The sequence below is a fragment of the Balearica regulorum genome, chromosome 1 (assembly GCF_011004875.1).
Source record: "Balearica regulorum gibbericeps isolate bBalReg1 chromosome 1, bBalReg1.pri, whole genome shotgun sequence".
NCBI lineage: Eukaryota > Metazoa > Chordata > Aves > Gruiformes > Gruidae > Balearica > Balearica regulorum.
In genome coordinates, this window is record NC_046184.1 from 159809029 (window position 1) to 159832303 (window position 23275).

The following is a 23275-nucleotide window of genomic DNA, read 5'->3' on the forward strand; positions in this document are numbered from 1 at the left end:
AACCTTATGAATGGCAATTGGTACATGAAGTTTAATTTTAAATGAGATTTTATCAGGCTTGTGAAACACGCCAAAAGCCAAATTTGTGTTATGAGTCTAAAATTACCGAACAAGATATGAACAAAATACTCCATTTTCAAAAACAGCAAATATAGGTTTAATGCTAGTCATCCAAAAATCAACATTAGTTTCTTAATAGAAGGCAAAAATAGTAATTTCCTTTTATTTTTTTAACCTACATTAAGTACAAACAGCAATAGTTGCTGTGTAGAATATGCAATCATCGAGATCTTTAAAAAGCAAAATCAGCAGAGAATGCTGACTCATGCATCAAGATCTTCTTAACATCCTGACAATTCCATAGCAATCTCTGAAAACCTATCTGGGTTAAGGACTGGGTTAACGCTGCAGAGTGGTTTTGTTAAACGTGCGTATAATTTAATTGTCACGCGCCACAATCATATTTCTGTGTTATAGCCATGTAGCACAACTAACATTTTTCTTGCAGATCAAAGGGTGTGTCAATATACACGAAGCCATATAAAATGCCATAAAATACCTTATGCAATCTTTAAGCATCTGTCTTCAATATAATTGTATTTACATATTTTTATGAACTTGTAATATGTAACGAGCCACTGAAGACATTTTTACAATATTTATTAGATTATGAATTTATAAATTCAAGGACTTAGAGGCACATAGTTTAAAAGGCCAAGAACACCGAAACTAATGAAGTCACAGAAATCAGAATATTTATGGACGTAACACCAGTAAAAAAAAAATCAAAATCACATCCAAACTAAAAGCAACACTTCTTAAGAGTCATCCTTCAAAGTTAGCATAATAAAAAGTTCTCATTTCCCTCAAAGAAAAATAATTCATCCCACCTACCAAGCTAGAAAAACCTATTTACATTTGTACTTTGATCAGAAGTATCATTAAGTTGTGTAATACAGCCACTTCTATTCCACCATTAGAATTTAACATTTCTTTTAAAGTATAGTTGTATTTACAAATGCATAAATATCGTAATTCTGATCTTCATTAAGATCTGAATGAAAACAGGTTGTTAAGTCACAATACAAACGTGTTAGTGGAAAAAGTGTTTGGGGCAGCTGCATATTCAGCATCATTCTCAAAGAACAGGAAGCCAGTACTTTGATAAAGCTCAAGTTCATCAACTAGACCAGGTCTTTAAGTTACGTTAATGAAGATTAAACCTCTTCTCTGTTAACTCTTTACATTGGTTTCTTCAGTCAACTTTCACCACGCTGTATATTTTGGTTACAAACCAAAAGCATGCAAAGAATCCAATTGTACCTAAAAAAAAAAGTAAACATTAGGAAAACTGACAGAGGACACATCAATTTCTATCTGTAGCTCATAAATCAGGACATACATATATGCACTCTGCTATCTTTAGCGTTCAATACATCCATCAGATCAGATAATAGGAAGTTGCAGATAGTACCTGGTCTTTACAGCCATCAACTACTATATAAAGTATCTCATTATTTTCACAATCAACAAGCTGATCACATGGAAGACTCTCATTTTAAGATGTTTCTGCATTATTTCCCTTCCTACCTATTTGTTCTTTGTTGTTTCCTTATTCCCCAGTCCAACTCCTTCATATTGCTCCCCCCTTCTTCAGTAACTAGTCACACACTCTTTACCTGGTCTGCTCAGCTGGTCAGAATCTTGTTATTATATTTAATAAACCAGTTAGATTGACAGCATCAAAAGGAGTTCGCATTGCTTAGTTATACTTCAAGATCTTGGAAAATTAGAGTACTACCTCTTTTCTGTGTAAATCAAGTTAATACAAATTTCAGTATAGTGTAGTTACTATACAACTTGTACTTCCTATTAATGACGCATTACATACCTTAAAAATAAACACTTTTGACTCCTTTCAGTATTTCAGAAGATATAAGCAAACTTGAACTGAAATTTAAGGATGAAGACTGTTTCCTTGATAACTTATAATCCTGTTAGCTGAAGAAAAATAGTTGGATCCCTTCTCTTTGTGCAACTTCAACAGAAGTTTTTAACAAAAATATTCTTTTGAATGCAAAGTAGTTAGTATAGTTGGGCTTTGTTAATCTAACTGGATTACTTCAAAATGCAGCCTCAGTCAGAACGATAACGGACTTAACAGCAGCTCAGAACTGTTACAGGAAACTTCATTTCGCACAAAAACTAGGGCAGGGAAAAAGCCCCAAAGATTATCTGATTTTTGCCTGCGTACCTCTTCTAAAAATCATAGCCTTAATTTATGCAAGAGCCAAGTAAGTTCTTTCAAGAAAAAAAAAAGCGCCTTTATTTTAGATCTGATAAGAGGCACAACGAAAGTTGTGTGCTAACTCATTCACTGCACAAGCTTGGAAGGAACCATGAATGGTATCACGGTAATTTTTTTTTCCTTTCACGCTTGCTAAACTACTGATGTTTAACTGACTCATTGACTATGATACGTAGTTGTGGTCCCAGCTGTGAATCAAAGATTTGTCACGTAGCTCCCGGTATTTTGCCTGCTGAGCCTGATCAATGACCTGGAATGCAGCATGGATGCAAGCGCCTGAAGCATGTGTTACACTGACATAGCAGCAGGGCACTGTCAAAACCCTTCCCGATACTGACGATTTTTAACAGATGAGTAAGCAGCAGCAGAATAGTTTTGATACAATTATGATTTTCTCTTTTTAGTTTCTTTATCATCCTGACACAGGAAGTCAGTTGCCTTTAGGAGCAGTTTTTGCTAAATTACTAATATGCTTTTTCGTTTAAGAAACTGGAGAACTGTCTGCCCCTTTACCCTGCCTCTGACTTTTTATGTAAAACCTTATCTCGAAGCACTTCAGTAAATCTCAGAGAACTGAACATATCCGTCCTTGGGTGCATATCAACCAAAATAGACAAAATTATTCTTAAGTCTTAAGAAATATCACTATCCCCTCAAATTAAAGGATAATTTGCACTTCATCTTGTGGGAAGTAGATTTAAAAAAAAAATCGTTAAGCATATGATGTTTCAAAGTTCTAACCATTTGGTTAACTTCACATGTATTCTCCCCTAATTTCAGTATACAAACTGATCGTTTCAAAGAACTAAAGCATACAAACTCTGAAAGCTTAGTTCAAGTTGCACAGCATATCTCAGATCTCTGCTGCTCAATTACACACAAATGACAACCACAGAAAGCACCTGAAGGGGGCTGAAAGTAAACCACCTCTCCTTTGCATGCTTGTAAACCAACTTGGAAAAGGACTCCCAAAATTTCCTGGCAAGTGCTGCACAGCCAACTGGGCAATTGAAAGTGAACATATGAGCAAAGGAAAAGGGGGATACACTGGACTTAATGACTCTAGATGACGTCGTGTGACATTGCATAATGGCAAAAGATGGAAATTATATGGGTACCTTAGCTAAGCCAAGTCTCAGCATAGAAAATCTAGCGTAAATCCCCTTTATCTTGAATGTGTGCACTCCAGAATTACTGCATGCATCCAAAGTAAACAGACTGAACAAAGGAGGCAGGGTAAACACAATTCTTGTTTTGGCCAAACCTGCTTACTATTGAAAGACAGACATGCTGAATATCTGTTGGAAAAGTTAGTGAAACTAAATTAATTGACCTTACACTTACCTAAGACCTAATTATTTTTTCATGCTACTTTGTAAGTTCGCACTGTGTGTAAACTTGATCTACATACAGCCATACACATTCACTTCTAGTTGAACAAATGAATTCTTAAATTCTTTCGTTCAATGAGACTATTAGTAAACCAAGATCAGAAATAAAGGTTCAGAGAAAGGCCAGGGTGAGAAATAACAGGGAGTGAGAAAGGGAGGCAGATCTATGATCTACTCATTCAGAATGTCTTGCTAACAGTACACAGAATATAAACAAAAGTAGAGATATGTAAGTTACAAAATTATCCACGAGCAATGCCAAAACACATTAGACTGACTTAAAAAGAAGGACGGAAGATAAAACCAAGCACTTTTGGAACACAGCTTGATCGCTTTTCGAAGAGATTATATAACGTACTTAAGTCTCATTCCCTCCTTTTAACAGGCAATGACCCAAGAAACTCCTTGCAGGCTCTTGCTCCTGTTCATCATCATCTGCATTCAATCGTGCTACACAAACAGCTTCAATATTTCCTAAGCTGAAGTGCAAGGTCTTTGAAATTAATAGTCGGTTACACCTTAAATGAACACCATTCTCAAATGTCAGTTCTTTGCCACAGAGATTTTTTTTTCTTCCCCTATGTTAAGTGGAAACGAAAATTCTACTTATAGTGAGATCTGAATTAAAGTCACTTGTGTGCTAGGAGGCCTCAAATATAGGCGTGCATAGCTGTATACATAAATAGTATCAAAGCCTTAGGAATCATTAAATTTCATCATAAATGTGGAGCTTGAAATTATTTAAAGTATCGATCACTTCAAAGTAGTTTTAAGGTATTGCTCCGTAAAGTCCACAGAAACAAATTAGATTCTGCTGGAACAGAATTTAGTATTTTTAAGATTTTTTGAGGAGTTGGCAGTTGCTGCCTTCTTGCATGAGAGTTTGAAAGGAGACTTCTAGCATTTTCACTGCCATTTTTTCATCCTAAACAAGTGATAAGTGTGTCTGACTGAAGATTCCTTCTCAGTACTAAAGATGACAAATGAAGATTTTGTGACCTCATCTCACTTATCGAAGAGGAAATTGAAATGCAGCAACTAAGACAGGTGCTTTTCCAAAAGCTCACAATAAACATGACAAGGTTCTGACAGCTGCATCAAAAAATGTTTAAGAAATTCTGTCTCCTTCCCGCACTACTGGGTAATTGGGTAAATGCAATTGGGTAAGAAAGTAAAGAAATTCTGGTAGAAAGCAAATAAAAAGTATTCTCTGTACTTTTACTCCTCTCTCTTCCTTCCACCTATTCCACAAAAGCTGCAATTTTTTCCTTAACTGACACTGTGTTTCTCTGAAGACAACTAATTTAAAAAATTTAGTTTGTCACATGACTAACATAGGAATGAAATCTGGAGAAGTATTTATCACATTTAAAGGTGTCGTATTTGAAGATCTAATTATAGGCCACATCTCAGATTAGCAGTAGTTTTGCCTCATTGTCACTTAATCTCTTTCACTAAAATTTGTAATCAGTGTTGCAAAATGCTACACAACTACCTGGAAAAAATGAAAGACTATACATAAATTTATAATGCTGTATCAAGATAAGTTTTGCCAAGGATTCTACTGTGCAAAGCTAAAGGCAGACTTAAATTTTGATTTAAAATTAAGGTTCAATATACTTACCGTGAAGAGGAAGAAGATCAAAACCATAATCATGGTATAACCAAAATATAAAATGTGTGCTAGCTGTTCCTGTGATTTGCAGTTTAGAAAAAAAATAATGTATTGCATATATCAGGAAATAAACTGCAGTAAAACCACTAGTGAGAAATGAACGCCACTGCCAGTGATAGTCCTAGAAGGAGTGGGGAGAAAAAAAAAAAAAAAAGACAAAAACCAAATGTATGAGTAAATTCCATACACCTCTAACACACTAACCCTATTACTGGATGCAGATCTACTTTTTCTATTATCTTTTTATCCAAAAGTGAGGTTTTTATAGTTTTTTTATCTACAGGAAAAAAGAATGATATATAATCAATACTGCTTTAACTACACCATCACAGAAAGAAGAAACCTAAAGATCAATATCAAGTAGGTAGAATCTAAAAGCTCAAATAATCCAGACCTACTGTTGTCAGCTACAGAGATTTCCCCCCCTTCCCAACACTGGGCACGTCCAAAATGCACTTTGATTGAACAAAGTTAATGGATTAGTTTAGTGTCTTCAGGAAACAGGGAGTTAGAATCTAAGATTGAGATATCTGACTAAGCAGTACTCAGTGCAGCGTTTTAATATTTGTTACAAGTTTTGCCAAAAGTAGCCTGCTTGACTTTTTTAAATATATGGTTTAAGTACATCTCATCTAGTAAGTGTTTACGTTGAATTCTAGGAATTCAACGTAATTGAATTCCAGAAGCCTTAACATTTTTTGGTAGCATTCTTAAAATGATATTAAGTATGAATTCTTACCTCTGCACATAGATGGAAGTAGCAGAGCAATATTGTAGCCTCAGAACATGTAATAACCAAAATAATGAATACCAGAAACAGGAAGCCAAACATGTAATACATCTGGTGAGACCTATAAAAGGGAGTTTAAAAAGATTAATATTTAAAATAGACACTGTGCTAATATTATTTCTTCATATGCGGTAAGATCATCTTCACCTTAAGTATTCCCCTTCCTACTGAGGAACTGTCAGTTGCGTGGTCATACAATTGACTAATTTGTTTTCCAACTGAAGAATGGGAGCCTCAGCAACTTAGTCTGAAAACAGCAAGAAAGCAAGCTCAAAGCATGCTCCTGGTTGGGATTTTAGGGGAAGAACTCACTAAACATGAGTGAAATTACAGTTCCGGTGAAGTCAGCGTGACCTCTTTCCACTGACTTCAGCAGAACTTGGATTTCACCCTCACATTTCAATCAAAGGGGCAGAGTTTGCAAAATAACAAGAAATGTCAAATGCTGTAGCTGTCTATGTTGGGCAGAGGCACCTATTCAAGGTTCAGAAACAGTTTAATGAGATCCAATAACTAAATTTGCCAGAAGGAAGACAAATCCCTCACAGTAGATTAGTTTGTCAGTATGCTATGAGCTCACATAAGAATTTACTTACACTGGACTAGTCTTTGGTGCTTTATTTTTGAAAAGAATTACTCTCTGGTGCCTTTTCACAAAATTTGTTCTTTTTTCTCCCAAGAGTAGTAATACTTTTCTAGCTCAACAACAACAACAACTACAGCTACAACAAAAACTGAAGACAATTTTAATATACTTGCTACTTTCAAGTTATATGCTATATGTCAACTTCAGAGCCACTTCTACATCAAGTCAGAGGAGTAGCATGAGAAAACTAGCTATTTGAATATTGTAGGTCAGCTGTAAATTGCTAAGCATATCACAGCCACTTCTCTACACACCCCACCAAGCAAAACAGGCATGGAATATCTTCTAAACCACAAAATGTTAAAGAGATGCTAACATTTACATTTTTATTGAACCAGTATTTTGGTAACCCTGCATCACCAAAAATCAGTCAAAGCATCTTGAAAAAAAAAACTTTTCACAAGAAATTACCACCTTTTATAACAGAGAAAATTCAAATAGATTCTGGTTAACTTACCAAATACTATTGAGAATAAAGAACAACTGTATGAAGATACATCCAAAAGGCAGAATCCCCTCCCATGATAATGCCAGGTAACGGCTTGTGTAGAATGACTGCTCAGGAATCTGACGAGGGATTTGATTTGTGCGAACAGGGTGTTCAATAGCCTTTAAACGAAGATAAGCTAATTGCTAAGTAACTAACATGTCAAACTACAGCATCACCTTTTTGCTTTCTTTTTGAAATGAGTGGTGGCAGAAGGCTGCTATTTGTTTTGAGTGTGCGCATACCCAGCTACCACTACCTCTGCTTTCGCTACCAGCCTAGCTACCAAGATTTGCTCGGCAAACAAGCTAAAATACTTAGCTAAAGCCCTAATTGGGAACATAGCAACAGATATTTTGGACTTCCCTTTTTATGCTTACCTACCTATGATCTGTTACAGAGCCCAAGCTGATTTCTCACTTTTGAGCTGAGGGGGTAGTGCTGGTGAAGACTCTTGCTTTCCCCTTCTAAAAATCCCTGTATTTTGTTTTTCAGGATTTACTCCAAAAATCACATTAGGGTAAACTTACAAACTGAGATGATTCAATCTGGCAATTAAATCCTAATTTAAGATGCATGCATAGATCAGCATGGTGAAAGAAAAAACTTAGGGCAGATAAATGCATACTTTGCCATCTTTCCACTCTCATAAATATTACATCAAAAGCATCAATAGATACTTGCTAGGTACTTGCTTTCTGATTTGATTTTAACATATTTGTGACACCTGTCACATTGCCTTATAGTTTATCAAATCCTCCCTTCTTAAAGGAACTGCCTCTGTACAATACAGAGGGTTTGCTGAATTCAACCTGGTTATCAGAAGAAAACACTGAATCTGGTTAAGAAAAATGGGATAACTACAATTGACTTAAAAAGTGCCTTCTAAGATACTTAAAAATTCTCTGAAGGTATTCCATGAGAGCTACAGACAGCTGGAACTCTGGCTTCCTATACAAGAAAAAACCCACAAAAATATCTGAACTTACAGATCTAAGTTTGTGGGGCACAGTAAACCACTTCTGAAGCAAAAAGGGGAAGAACTGATTTCACTATTTAAGCAGGTTTGGTCACCAGTATCACAAAGAACGCTCCTATAAATAAGTAAAACTGGTCAGTTTAGGAGTAAGTCTCAATTAATGGCTGCCAAGCAGTGATAACCATTCACAGAACTCTTATGCAAAGAGATGTCACAAGAACTCTTGTAGCAATTTCATCAGAAAATACCCTTCTAAAGACTCAGTGTAGAAGGCAGATAGGAACAAAAAACACAGGGGAAAACCAGAACTGCATAAGTTGCTTTCCCTTACGCTTGGCTGGGTCAACTAATTTTTTTAGTAATGAAAGAGATGCTAATTAAAATAAAGAATGCCCAAATCACTGCTTTATCTGGAGCAGTCACTTAAAGACAACGATAACCTTAACTGTTGCAGAGAAGTATCACCACCAACAACCAACTGAATAGCGAAGTCTTGGAATCTCAAGATCAAAATTCTAACGCATCTCTAAAGTAACCAAACAGGACTGGAGCCAACAATAGTCTATACAGTTAAAAATATATACGTGGATATATGCGTATACACACACTTAGAAAACAGTTTCTCAAAAAACACTTACGTTTTTCTTAAAACCAAAATAGGCACCAATAAACGTCAGCGGTACAGATATGCAAAACCAGAGTGCCAAAATAGCAACCAAAGTACCAAATGGAATAGCTGCTGAAGAGCCTTCTCCCCAGAGAATGAGGTTCATGATAAAAAAATCTGCAAATACAATTCTGAAAAATACATAACACACTTAAAGCACAGAAATACTTCATATTTAATAGTGTTAACAAAACAATAGCACTGTATTAAGATTTTAGTGTAAGCTCTGTTAAAACCAAGTAACACATACAAAATATCAAAATGAAGAGGTCAAACAAGCAATTCTTTGTTAATCTAGTGGGACTGAACTCCAGCAGGAGCTGACATTCCAACTAAGCAATTTCAAATATATGCTTGTCTTAAGTACACTTCGGGGTAAGACTGCTTGCTGTGATTAAGTAGAAAAATTTATCACCGTATTATACAGTATATGACACTGTATAAGACCAACTACAGCGTGGTCAGAGAAACAGCCTAGAGAATAAAATAGAGCAATGAAAAAGTGTGCCTGTCTAAAACTTACTACTATCATAATGCTCTTTCGTAATCAACCTTTTCATGTGGTAAACAAATGCCTGCTAAAAAAAATATCTAGGGATGATATCCCATTAACATATTCATCTTTGTCAAAAGTGCTGTGACATTCTTGTAGCTTCTGGAATAAAGGGAAGATGTAGTAAGATCTACTTGTAAGCCGAAACTTAAAAATTAGCTATGCATGTCAGAGAAGCAATTTAATTCTTTTAATCATGCCAATATTCTCAACTTACCCAGGACAAAGGAATGATGTCAGCAGGACATTTGTTTTCCATTTCTCACCTCCAAATGCTGTATTAAAACATTTGACAGTCATCAAAACATGCATTAAGCTCACAATTGTTAATTTTCCAGTCCATTTACCTGTTATACTTAGCTTGCAAATACTCCAATAATGTGCTATCATGCTCAAGTTTAAAACAGTAAACTAAATCTTCAGTAATAACACTGAATTCCCTCATCATATTGCTTAATCGCAGAGCTTCAAACCAAAGAAAAGCCTCAGACCAAGGTCAGGAAAAGTATCCAACTAAATAAACTGGGTCTCTGACCACTTTATCTGTCAAAAGGAGGAAGCAGATTTGCAGTATTTTTAAATCTTTAAAAACAGTTTAAACCTGGAGTGATTAGGAAGTTTTAAGCTTTCTAGCATTTGACTGCAGGTTTCCAGAAGGGAAAAAACCCACATAAATATGTGAAAAGCAAGCTTAACAGTTTTCTTGAAATAATTTTTTGTTTACGAATCTTACAAGAAAGTCAGGACTAACACGCTTACAGGAAGTAGTGATGTTCTCTTCAGTCTTAACAGCATTAAAGCAGTGGTGATACCAAAAGACCAAAGATAGCTTTATTAAGAAAATCTTTATGAATTTGCACTATGCTGATAAAATTCTAGTCAGCATACTTTCAAATGAAAATATCCTGCTGGAATTCAGTTAAGCTGACAATTTCATCTGAGCACTACCATAATGATATGCTTCTTTATGAGTCAGAAGTCGATTATGGTTAGAGTGATTTTAATTAAGTTTCTATTTCTTCATAAAAATCTTGGTAGAGCATGGCACCGGTTATTAAGATTAAACATTTAATTTCAACTCAGGTTTCACTTTTTAAATGCAATGTTGGGAAAAAAACCCCACTTTTAAAACTGAATATCCATTTCAGTTGCATTTTGGTTTATGTCTCACATTACTTCATTTGTATACTACAAGGAGAAACACTCATGTTTACATGCTCTATACAGGGTATGGACCACCTCATGTTAGAACAAAAATATCTCTGGATCAGTCTCTCATTGTCTTAGTAGTTAAACACAATATTCAAGTATCAACTAATGATTCCCAGTAAGTACAATATGAAATATTATTATTAGCTACATCTCCACCAAAGATACAGGATTCAATTTACCATCAATACACTTCAAAATAGCCTTCAAAACACGTAATACGCAGCATGACATAAAGATTAACATCCTCTTAGACTTAAATGGAAGGAGATTTTAGGGACTAATTGGCCTGAACATTAGGAAAAGGAGTATTTGCTATCACATCGTTACCATTGTGGAAAAACTCCTTAGAAAATACAAACCCTCTTTCCCCAGTGATTCTCCCCACATAAAAATTACAAAATGGTTAGAAGAAACAACTCTAATGCCTACTGCCAGGCTGAAGTTCAGAAATAAGCTCCTTCTAGTCCTGTACATTCAGAACTAAAATAGTCCAAAAGATTCAGCTCAGTCATAAAGAGTCTTTTACCTTGAGTAAGGTAATTAAAACAAGCTGTATGCTGAATGGCATGCTTCAACTTAAAATAAACCAGAAGGTACAGGGACAAACCATTTCAGGTTGGTAGGCAGGCATTGAAGCAATAGCTAGCTGGGATCAGGGAAGGAAAACAGTATCAGCTAACTACTGTCAGGTGCCCAAGCACCACTGGGTTGATTTCTACAACTACAGAACTCCTAATAATCCTTCCCCCTGTGCCCTTGCCGTAGACTGATAAGCACCATTCTCCAAAAAGACCTAGGAACTAGCTAAAAAGAGGTGACAAATCTCAGGTGTGCAAGAACAGAGAGGTCATGATTTGGTCAAAAAAAAAGAAAAAATGTTACTGAGCAACATTGTTGGCTAAAACTAAATGCAACACCGCCTCCCTGTAGGAAACAGAAGTACAAAACTGCCTGATGTAATGAGCTTAGTACGAGTAAAATGGAATTTGCTTCTGAATTCCATAAATACATAGTAGTAAGACCAATTCAGGGTCTTTAGGCATGATCACATCAAAACAAATGTAACCATGTTAGTATTCTATATGCATTTTCTGTTGTTAAGGTAAATACATTTCTCCAGCTTGCCCCAAGGGAAACTACAAACAGCACTGCAAAATAAAAATCAGTTCTCTGATGATAATTTACTTTAATGAACTCAAGCCTTGTCATTTTAAATAACTTTTACTCACATTTGTAGAATCTGGCAGCAACATAACCAGCTGGAGTTCCAAGCAGTACCCACAGAACTACAGCACAGGTCATTAGAGCTCCCCGGTTAGCAGGTGACAAAAATCCCAGGCAAGCAAAAACTATGAAGCAGAGATGCATGATTTTAGAAAGCAACCATATGTTTCAATTAAAGCCAGTACATCAGTTATCTTAAAATATGTGTATACTAAAGTTTTGTGTCTACTGTATCAGCTCAGCTGTTTCTAACATTAAGACTTGTAAGAAATTTCTAGACAAAACCTATACTGCTATTTTTACTAGTACCATGCAATTAGCAGTGAAAAAAAATCACCTTTACTGAACTAACTCCTCCTCACTTTTTTTACTTACACAGGGTAACAAAAGTCATTATTAAGATCTGTGTGCCAGAGCCTAGAAAAACGGACAACAGCATTCCTTTTCTTGGCGGCCTGAAAATATCACCGTGAACCAGTTTCCAGCCAAATTCTTCTTGAGCATCTTCCTGTAAAGGAAATACATCTATTTTAATACAGTAGATTACCATTTAAATAGCCCGTTTCAGAAATACATTTAGCTGAAAAAAATTACATTCCAAATAAATGAGGAGGTAGGTTTTAGACTTACAGTGGAATCCATCTGATTGTATCTTGCAATGTCTTTATGCAGTGTCCTCAACATAATCATAGCTACCATTCCAGATAGAAAGAGGACAATCACCAAGGAATTCATAATACTGAATTTAAAAAAAAAGAGAAAAAATAAAAATCATCATTCAAATCGCAATGTAATCACTTCAGTCCAGTACACTTGCAGACAAACTTTCTTCTCACCTAAACCATTGAATGTGAGTGTGAGGCATGGATTCCAAAATATAATCCCATCTTGATGCCCACCTTATACTTTTTTCTTCCTGTAAGAGTAAACACAGCAGTTTCACATACATTCAGTATCCAACTTGTAAATCTACAAGTTGATTTTCGTGCAAACCAATATTAAATCTCATGAGAAATTGGAAATTTCATGTTGCATGCCTTAAAGGGAATAGCTTAATAATAGCTACCTAAAACAAACCTAAGATTTAACCATAGAATCTAACCCAAAGTATTTTCTGAATAGTATTGAGCACCCATGTCTTTTTAAGACATAAAGGCCTATTTAATTCTTGAAGGGAGGAAGTACAATTAATTTCATTAATTCATTTTGAATTCAAATGACTAGCAGCATAATAAAAGAACATGCCTTTTTAGCATATATAAGTCAACACCAGAGACATTGAGAAACTAAACTCTATAAAGTCTCCAGCATAACATACCACTTTCTAGATAGTGCTCTGTCCAAATTATCCTTTGCTTTCATACAACCTGGTTTCAGTAGCAACTACCAATCTTGGTTACATTCAGCTTACGCTGCAAGACAGATGGGGGGACAATACTACAGAACTTACATTGTTAGTAGAGGGAAACAAATTATTCCTTCAGGCATTTCAATTGATTATGCTTATTCATACTGAACATTCATTGATCAGAAATACTTCAAAAAGAGCATTTATTTTGCAGAGTAAACATGAAAAAAAAGGAACAAACAGTGCTGATTGACCTGAAGATTGCTATTAAATAAACCATAAATGCTAGTATCAATTAATAAAAATGGCTAGGTGTCTGACAGGATGTTATCTTAGTAATTTCTAATATACAAGAGCAAGAGTGCTTTCCAGTAAAGCCAGTTTTTGAAAATTTAAGAACCAGCAAGGTAAAAAATCTAGCCAAGATCAAATACCTTGTTCACTAAGGTAATAAAACTAGGTCACAAAGCAAACAACAAGTTTCTAAACCAATACCAACAATTCTAGGATAGAATCACATTTTTCCCCATACCTACACTGCCTTTTTTTCCGTCTTCCTGAGACGACCTAATGGAATTTCAAAAGATAACCTCCAAATGATGTAACATTGCACACAGGACAGTAACCCACACACAGGCATGTCATTTTTTAAAGAGAAACAATCTAATAGCATGAAGCTAAGGTCATTCTTAATTACTAACTTCTCACAGGTTTCCAGAAGTACTTGCTTTTCAGTACACAAATTAATTTCAGCATCATAACTGATATAATTCATCAAAATATAATTATTGTCATACATAATATAACCTCCTCTGAACATTTTTTCCTATAACCATTTATTGCGTTTTGAACTTTACCATGTAATCCCGTACATTACTAGAGTAAAGAACGATCATGGTAATTCTATAAACACTGCTGTAACAGCTTGTAAGAGATTAGAGGTGTTCATGCCTGAGAAGCTGCAGCAATGTAATGATATTGTAAGGCCAATGCTTTACTGTGTACTTCTTATGACAGTGGCAGTGGATCCCACACCCTAACTCAACACTACCCTCCAATTAAGTTTAAACATCAACTATTCAGTCTCCATTTCACCACGGTTGAACTGAACCCTACAGCAGGCTGTAAGCCTAGAATTAAGATATATGAACAGCCTTGATATAGCAATGGCCTATCATTTTGAAAGACACCACTGACCTTTCAATCAGAACAAGAAAAAGGTTAAAAAACAGCAGTAAGGCAATTTTTATTTTTGTTTAATCTGTTAATTGCCAAGATTTTCATTAAAGTTCATAATGACAAAAAAAAAAAGTAGGAAGTAGACTCCTTTATATCCAGGAGAATCACAGAAATATTGAGGTTGAAAATATGAACTTGCTGTGTGTGAGTTATCCCCTTGATACATACACAAGGAGTCAAGAAAATTCATTTAGTTATAATCTGCATTCTTTCTAGTGAGTCACTTGCATTTTGAAGTCTTAGACTAAAAGGGAAACAGTGGGAAACTTTGGGAAACAGTTTGTCCAGCAAACTCCATAAAAAAAACCCAAACAAACCAAACAGAACAAAACACAAAACCCCAACCCCTTTCTTGCTTGTCACCAGAATGAGACATATTTAAGTATCACTGTTCCTTGCAGTTGCCTGATATACTGCTCTTCTGCTTTTAAATAGACACTAGAGGAACAAAGAATACCAGCTTCCTACTCTTCTGCAGATTACCGTGGGAAGAAGACCTTGCAGAGAAGAAAGCTTTTGCAGCAGGACAGCAGCTTCAACCTGCCTACAACAGTAATTTGCTGAAACACATAATTTCTCAGACTTAAGAGCTTGGATTGAAAAATAACCTACCAGACAACCTAGGTAAGTGCAGAAAATGTGATTCTTCTAAAAAACACATGCAATTTAACATTTGGTGTGTGTGGGATGGGATGGAATACAAAACTGTAAAGCGTGTGGTTAAATCCCAAGCCATCTCTGACATTTCAGTTCAAATAAAGTTTTAAAACCACAAATTTACTATTCTGAGAGAATTTTAGTTGTCCATCTTTGTAATTCAGAGTAGTAATGCATGATTTTAAGAGGCAACTACCACAGAAAGCTTAGTACTCACGTGAAAAGAAACTGAGTATGTGTAAGCAATCTTGACTTCTCCGTTAGCCTTATTACTTATATCCATAGGTAGTCCTGAGCAATCAGGGTTGTCTGGATGAGTATGCTTGTAACTGCGGGAAGAAAAAAATAGAATGAAAACTGCTTCACTAACAACACTCTTAAAGAATTCGTTCATCTTACAAAAGCATCAGTTTCATCCAGGATTCTTCCCTTAAGTATAAAAGTTGTTCTTAATGCCTCATAAATTTCAGAACTCAAAAGGAATGTATCATAAGAACAGGAGTTTTTGATACTTGAACTTTTTAAACCAAAGTTGTGTCTTCTAAAAAGAAAACTACAGAGAGCACAGTCTCTAAAGCAGAGCACCAAAAGTTACAGAAGTCTGAATACTGCTAAGACCCTCCACAACACTCAAAGTTACAACAGAATTACTAACGTCTGTCAGAAAAGAAATACTTGCATCATGATGCTGGACCAACAGTGCAACAAGCTCAGTTATACCAAGAATACAAGAGAAAGGAAATAAAAGATGCTAAGAAGATATCAGGTGTGCAAAAGCCACAGAGACACCAAAACAACTGATGGGTAAATCTGTGAAATCATTCCATTCAAACCCTGATTGCTGAAAACATCCAATGTTGCACTCTCATTACTGCATCAGGCACTGGTGGGCTATTCCATCACAAGACAAAATGTTCCCCAGTAGGGAAGTGAGTGTTGCTTCACTGAACACATACCACTTCCAGTTTTTATTTTATATTTTTTTGGCCCAAATAGGAAATAGTGCACAAAGATCTATCAAATTCAGAACAAAATTATGTTAGACTGTCCTACATTGCACTACAGCAATCAAAAGGAAAGCTAATCTGCAGGTCACCTATCTGAAAACATTTCTGACTAGCAACAAATCAAAGCAAGTATCTTGGGATGGACCGCTGTTAGAAGACAAGTTACTTCTGAGTACTAACCTTTTTGGTTCAAGTTTAGCAGCAACTAGTCTTGCTCCCAGAGCTTCGTTTTCCACAACATGGTAATGTATTTTTATGTCAACATGGTTGAAGATATAAAAAGTATCTTTTTCATGAAATTCTGACTGCAATGATAAGAGATGATGTTAAACAATCAAAAAATATAAAGACATCTAAAAGCCTTAGGCAGAAGCTTACATAGCAGAATTTTAGACTGTGTACAGTTTTCTGTCAAGAAATTCAGGATTCTGAATGCAGAATCAAGTCAAGAAATGCAAGATTCTAGGAATACAGAGAGTAAAGTCTTTGCATTAAAGCCTTGCATTAAAAAAACAAACTAGAAAAGTTAGTGTTAAGAACTGTCTTACTACAGTTGAAAGTAGAAAAATGTATTTTAAATATAAAATGTATTATAAACTATACATATATTTATTAAAATAACTGAAGATGCCCCATGTTATTTAATTGAAGTAGCAAACTGAATAGATAATTATGTGCCAAGTTTCATATCAGAAGTAGTTCATAAACATCAGCTATTTCAAAACAACATGTATATATTTCATAGATTAAACAGAACCTTCCAAGACAAACAATTCAAATAATTGCTGACAGAACCACCTTGACATTTGAAACCAAAGATGCCTAGGGATGAACTGCAAGCAGCAGTTGAAAAGAATGTTGAAAAATCTCAGGTGAATGGAAACATCAGCTTGGAATTTTGTCAGTTAAAGAGGTGGTTAAATCACGAGCATTATATCTACTGAAGTTCAACTAATACTTCTTCAGGGTTCTAACCCCAGCCCTTTCTACAAAGCACCCTAAGTATAAGAATAGTTATATAAACAAAGAGTTCTTCTACAGTCCTTCAGTTACTCCTTCCAAGGTTGTTTAAATACTTGTTTTTAAGAAAAGGGAAATAGACTAAAAATAATAATGTCAGATTACATATTTGATCATAAATGCAGCCACTCATATGGAGCCTCTGAAATCAATTTATTATGGAGGCAAGGAAACAAAATTAGAAACTGCAGAAACTGTCACCTATGGTAAGATCCATTAACTAAATCAAACCATTTTGATAAAAAAACCTAATCCGGGGTGTTAGTGACCTCTCCATGGAAGAGATCTGTGGTAATCTAAAGATATCCTGGACTTTCTATTGCGTTCTTATCTTCATAATGCTTAGAGTGCATTCATCCGGACCTCCACCAGTTAATCTAATAGATCTGTCTCTCACAGGAAAAGCTTTGCTCACTTAGAAATCTTAAATTCTGCCTTCTTCCATTAGCTCACACAGTTTTAGGGAAAGCAATGCTTCAAGAAGTATTAATTTCCATGCAGTGGTACAAACACTTCTATCCCACCAAAATGTAAAGTCCAAGCCTTCAGATGTTCAGACGACTTAGGCAATGAAGGATGATGTGTTTTTCTTCTTCACCCTTTACATGTACTGAATGTGCATAACGTTTATCTCTGCTATCTTTTGGAGCTCTTCTGTATTATGCAACAGAAGAGACAGAGTTCTCAGGCTTAGATGAGGCTTACAAATTGCAGTACTTAGAGAGATATCAAAACACTTAGTTTTAGGCAACAAGGGCTCTTAAGATAGTGAGGACTCGCCATAGAAACATGACATAGGAGAAATGCCAGTCTTTAGTAAAAAGGAGGTATTAAAAAAAATAAATTACGTAAACCTACATTAATAACACAGGCATCTTTTGGACGGCCATCTTCTGTAATGTAACAGCCAATAGGAAACCCAGGATTGCAAAACCTCTGGCCATCTTCGACATCGTAACACCAGGTCACAGGCATGTTGTCTACAATCCTGTAAATGGCATACTGACATTTCACAATCTTCCAAAATACAGAGTGTAATGGAAAAAAACCCAGACTAATATTAATCTAACTTTGCCACACTGGTTATTGAAAGATTAACTACAAGAATAATACTTCTTTCAGATCTTAACACATAGAATTGCACCGATTGTCAATCCAATTTCCAAATGAGAGGTAAGCATGTAGCTCTTCCACTGAAACTATCTTTTCTAGAAAAAAATAACTTAAAAAAATCAATTTAGTTCTTCAGAAGGTGGCTTGTAAAAGGAGGCTTACTCTGTGACCATCAAAACATTCTATTCATTGGACTGGTTTCCGAAGTCCCCTTACAACTATAGCTCAATACATAAAACTCTCCCACTCCAAAGTAATAACATTTCATTGTTTTGTTTTTAAAAATGGCCAAAATCATCCACTAAACCAGCTACAACTAACTTGGTAATTTCAAGTTTAAGACAAAACACAAAATAAATTTGCCTACATGCACATTATTAATTCTCCAGCTTCCTCATTGTTCTTCCATCACAAAATACATTTTTTCATGGCACTCCAAACTTTTACTTTTCATTAAAGCTAAAGTGCAAGGATTTTTTGTTTTGGTGTTGTGGGTTTTTTTGTGTGTGGTGGGTTTTTGTTGTTGTTTTTTTGTTTGTTTGCTTGTTTTTTTGTTTTGTTTTTGCTATTCAAGTGAATTCCTGACCATTGACCTCAGCTGTAGTTCCCTGAGAGTATGGAATATTTTAACTAGATAGGTTATGTGAGCAAAAAGTTGTAAGCCATCACACACTTGGGAAAGTAATCACTTTCAAACATCCCTCCGTTGTCTACCTGCTGCTTTTATATTATAGCCTCACAAGATTTATATTCACATTACCTAAAAGACCTGAGCCCAGTAGGTTTATAGTTTAGTTTCAATGAAACATTTGTGGAGGAACACACCCCCATGAGGAGTTGCAGAAGATGATACATTAAGATACAAACAGTATCCAACATGCTAGAAACAGTACAAATGTCAAACCCAAAAATACACTTTTAAACAAAGATACCAGACATAGTGACCCATCCCTTTGTAAAAGAAACTACTAAAAAACTCAAGCCTGTTTCTTTATGTTATGAAGTGTTTTAACTAGCTGAAAGATAAATCCCAAAAGAAAGTAATTCAAAGATGACTTGAAATTCAGTAGCTGTCGCTGGGGCAACATTAATGGCTCCAAGGTGTGTTTTTAAGGGTCTGTTAATAAACTTCACACATGAAGACATGAGACAACTGCTATTTTGCGTGCACCACTGGACCGAGAAAAGAACTTTCAGTGGGTTGTCAACAACACACTTTTGCAAAACTTACCAAGCTACTGAACATCCTTTACAATTAAATGTCTCATCACTATAACCACTAGACTATTAATGTTAAGAGATACCTGATAATACCTCATTAGGTACTTTTAAATACCTAATTAAACACAGGAATTATGACTTCAGACAAGAAAACCAAAGCATTATTTAGTCTGTCACATATTTTAACAGTCTCTGAATTAGCACTATTTCTTAAAGCACATTAACTGATAGGGGTAAAAAGAGCAGTACATGCTGTCTTTGTTCACACAACATAAAGAGATCTGCATCATCCATACCATTAGCTACCAGGCAGAAATGAGTAGCAATGTTCTTGGCTCAATATTGACACGGAGGAAGAGCTGAAGACAGGCCCTCCAAAAACCACAGTTTCCAGGTTATCAGGAGATTCCCAAGAATACCACAGTCATGAGCAGCAGCACCACCAACCAAATCCTACTCACTTCACCATGCTACTACAAGGTACAATTAAGTTGCTAATTAGGAGCTACTCCAGATGCAGATTCATTACACTTGGACCATATTTGGAATTTTACCCCCACAATATACACTAGACATATCTCTTGCTTTTGTTAGTATTTTAATTTCATAATCAAAACCAGGTAAAGCATTAACTTATTGCAAATGAGTCTGATTGGGGTAAGGGCTTTTCCCTTGTATCTTCTGCAGCAGAGGCATACTGAGCTGCCTTTAAGCAGCAATGCTGGAACAAATTGATGATTTAAGAAGCAAATCATTTTTCACAGTTAATCTCCAAATTTAAAATGACTTGAAGAGATTATACACGTGGGGCAAATACGTTATACAACAGCGTTCTTATATGTCTCTCAAAAACATCTGGTGATGAACACTGTCAGCCAAGATATCAGTATAGCTGTTGAGTCCAATTCAGTATGTCAATTCCTAATCTTATTAAGTGGCTTTTAAAGCCTTTAAAGTACTTTGCACCATCTGTATTCCCCAGGAATTTTATGATAAATTGAAGCTGGATAATAAGCCTCTATTAAATCCTCACTTATGATACCTTGCTGATCCCTGCACAACATAGCCCTGTACCATACCATGCTCCTAGACCATGCATCATTCATCACAAAACCCAGCCACTTTAACTTTGTGAAGCTGTGGCTGAGGAGGACTATCATTACCAGACAGACGTATACGAAGATTCTTCATGCCACTGGTTCTAAAGTTTTAGGGCAGTGGGCCTAGCAAAAAAATAAATAGTAGAAGTGCTATTAAAAGAACTAAGAATATAAGTAGTACCCTAAATTAAAAGGGAAGTTTTCACACTGAAAAACAGCACTACATCTTACTAAAATCTGAACAATCCTATCAAGTTAGCTGTACAGGCTAAAAAAAATACTTAAATACACTAAGGGGGAACCCCCCCCCCCGTCTAAAGTACTTTTCTGTGTGATTAGTTTTACACAGTTCTGTTTCAGTTTCTTTCAGCTTAAGTTTTGGGCTTTCCTAAAAAAATAAAATTATTTCAAAGAGTGACAGGATCACAGCCTTGGGAAACTAGTTTTCATTTACACACTAAAGCATACACAAACTTTTAAAGCTGAAGCTTTATGCCAGACCAACACGCATCAGTGAAATTCAAAGTGGTGGTAACATTATAAATACATGTAGTATTTAACAAGAATATAACCAAATCCAGCATGTTTGAAGCTCTACTTATTTCAGAATTAGGCATATACACTTCGAATCCCTGCAAAAGTAGCTGTATCTGTCAGGGTTTATTTATTGCTTCCTGGTTCACCTACAAGAACATATGGCTATTGTGTGTGAACCCTTCTGACCTAATTTATCAACTTCCAACTAAACTAATTTTCAAGAGGTTCCCAGAAATATTTACATCAGTGAGCTGTAGTTTATCCCTTAAAAGGGATATCCCATATCAGTTCCCAAAAGCAGCAGAAAATACACTCATTGCCTTTCCAGCATGGGTGGCTCTTTCAAAACTGAAGAAATGGAATGTGACATTACAGAAAAACATTTAATGACAGTATCAAAACTCAACATTTCACCTGCATTTTTACTAATATATCCAGAAAGTTTTAATCTAATTAGATGAAAACCAAAATGTTTGTTTCTGTGAAGCAGGGAGCACACACCTGGAAACATATGAGCAACATTGGTTAATTATGTTCATATATTACTTGCAAAGACATGCCACAGCAACTCTGACAACTTCGTGCCCAAGTTGTTCCTTCTACCCTTGCAACTAAAGGTTGCTCTTAGCACAGAACACCGAGATATAAAGCACTCTACAAACACTGACAGCATGGCTGGGTATTTCCAATGTCAAGACGGAGCCTGCTGATAAACATTTCCCAGCTTTTGGATGTGGGCGCAGAGCTTGGCTACATCCTAACTGACAATCAGCATGAGATTCAGCGCACACATTCAGCCTTGCCCCACCCTTAACGCCCATTGGAAAAGGACCTCAATGTCCAAGCAGAAACAGAGCCCCAGCATGCTCCAAGACGACTCAGATGGTTACAGAGAGACTCAGGGAATAGGAAAGGACCAAGTGTTGATGCATTCCTCAAAATTATTTCATCAATTAATTTTCACTGGCCACCTTTCACTTCCATATCCTATAAGAGAAACAAACTTTGCATAAAACACTTTCAGGCTGATCCTATCTCCTGGACACAGTGCTTGAAGGGGAGTGCAAAGGCTCTTGAGGAAAACAAAGACAACACAGCAATAGAATGAAGGTCCCTTAAGACTTTTCTCAAGCTAGGGCAGGGTTAACTGCTAGATTTACAGGTGAAAAGAAATAGCAGTATTTTACAGTAAGCACAGAGGCAGCACAAAAAACACAAAGCTTTGTGTCTGGAAACAGACTCTTTTCCATTATACCTGGTGCTAATCCTTCAAGTGAAGGAATTTTTTTTTAATGAAGACAACAAGCAAGAACAGAAGGGGAATAGATTCAGTGCAAATACCTAGTGTTCAATCTATATTAACTTGCAAATGCAAAATGATAAACTAAATAATCACCAACATATAGATTAACCAAGCTATGGATTTTGATATCAACTTACCAATGATGTTGGTAATTCAGTAGCATGCTTTTTTTCAAAAAGTCTAATTTCTGTTTATCTTCTGGCTTTGTGGTATCGTATGTTTTTGTACAAACAGATTTACATGTTTCCTTCTTGTTGAATGTGAACTAAGAAAAATGAAAGACATATGAGCAAAAAGATTGTAACAAATTGTGTGTCATTTCAGTATTTAACAAGTTTCCCCTATGCATTTATAATTGCCTATACTATTATAATAAAAACACCTAATAAATTACCAAGACTACGTGTATTAACCTCCAGAGGAGGTTTCTATATTGGTGTGCGCTATAAACCCCTCCTGTGTTCATTGTAGGAGCCCTGCACTAAGAGCTCCTTTTTACTGATTAAAACCTGTTTCCTGCAATGATTTACCAAACAAGTCAGCTGACCTCACAGCAGCATTGCCATCCCAGGCAGATTCAATTGATAACTGTCTCTCCTACTACATGTACATGTAGGAGAGAAAGTGAGAGCTTCAGTCACCAGAAAAGACAAGCTGGCTAACACCATTTCTAATTCTTCCATTTTACAGCTGCGGTCTTTTCAGATCTGGTTCCAAGAAATAAGAGTACTCAATTCCTTCTAACAAGGGGACAGCTGAGGAGCAAGAATCAGGTTGTGGCAGGTTCCAAAGAGAGGA

The 23275-nt window shown here is 35.8% G+C and overlaps 1 protein-coding gene across 1 annotated transcript in view; it reads right to left on the reverse strand.

The window, feature by feature from the left end:
• Positions 1 to 643: 643 nt before the first annotated feature.
• The window catches only part of TM9SF2 (transmembrane 9 superfamily member 2), a 28020-nt gene continuing 5388 nt past the window's right edge, over positions 644 to 23275 (reverse strand). Inside the window, exons 4-17 of the mRNA XM_075740886.1 lie at positions 22615 to 22742; positions 18062 to 18191; positions 16364 to 16488; positions 15394 to 15505; positions 12769 to 12848; positions 12563 to 12671; positions 12308 to 12440; positions 11938 to 12057; positions 9714 to 9771; positions 8915 to 9074; positions 7268 to 7419; positions 6114 to 6225; positions 5324 to 5495; positions 644 to 1323 (exon numbers count right to left, since the gene is read on the reverse strand). Of these exons, the coding sequence (XP_075597001.1) occupies positions 1256 to 1323; positions 5324 to 5495; positions 6114 to 6225; positions 7268 to 7419; positions 8915 to 9074; positions 9714 to 9771; positions 11938 to 12057; positions 12308 to 12440; positions 12563 to 12671; positions 12769 to 12848; positions 15394 to 15505; positions 16364 to 16488; positions 18062 to 18191; positions 22615 to 22742 (1659 nt within the window). The 3' untranslated portion in view covers positions 644 to 1255. The remainder of the gene's footprint in view (positions 1324 to 5323; positions 5496 to 6113; positions 6226 to 7267; positions 7420 to 8914; positions 9075 to 9713; positions 9772 to 11937; positions 12058 to 12307; positions 12441 to 12562; positions 12672 to 12768; positions 12849 to 15393; positions 15506 to 16363; positions 16489 to 18061; positions 18192 to 22614; positions 22743 to 23275) is intronic.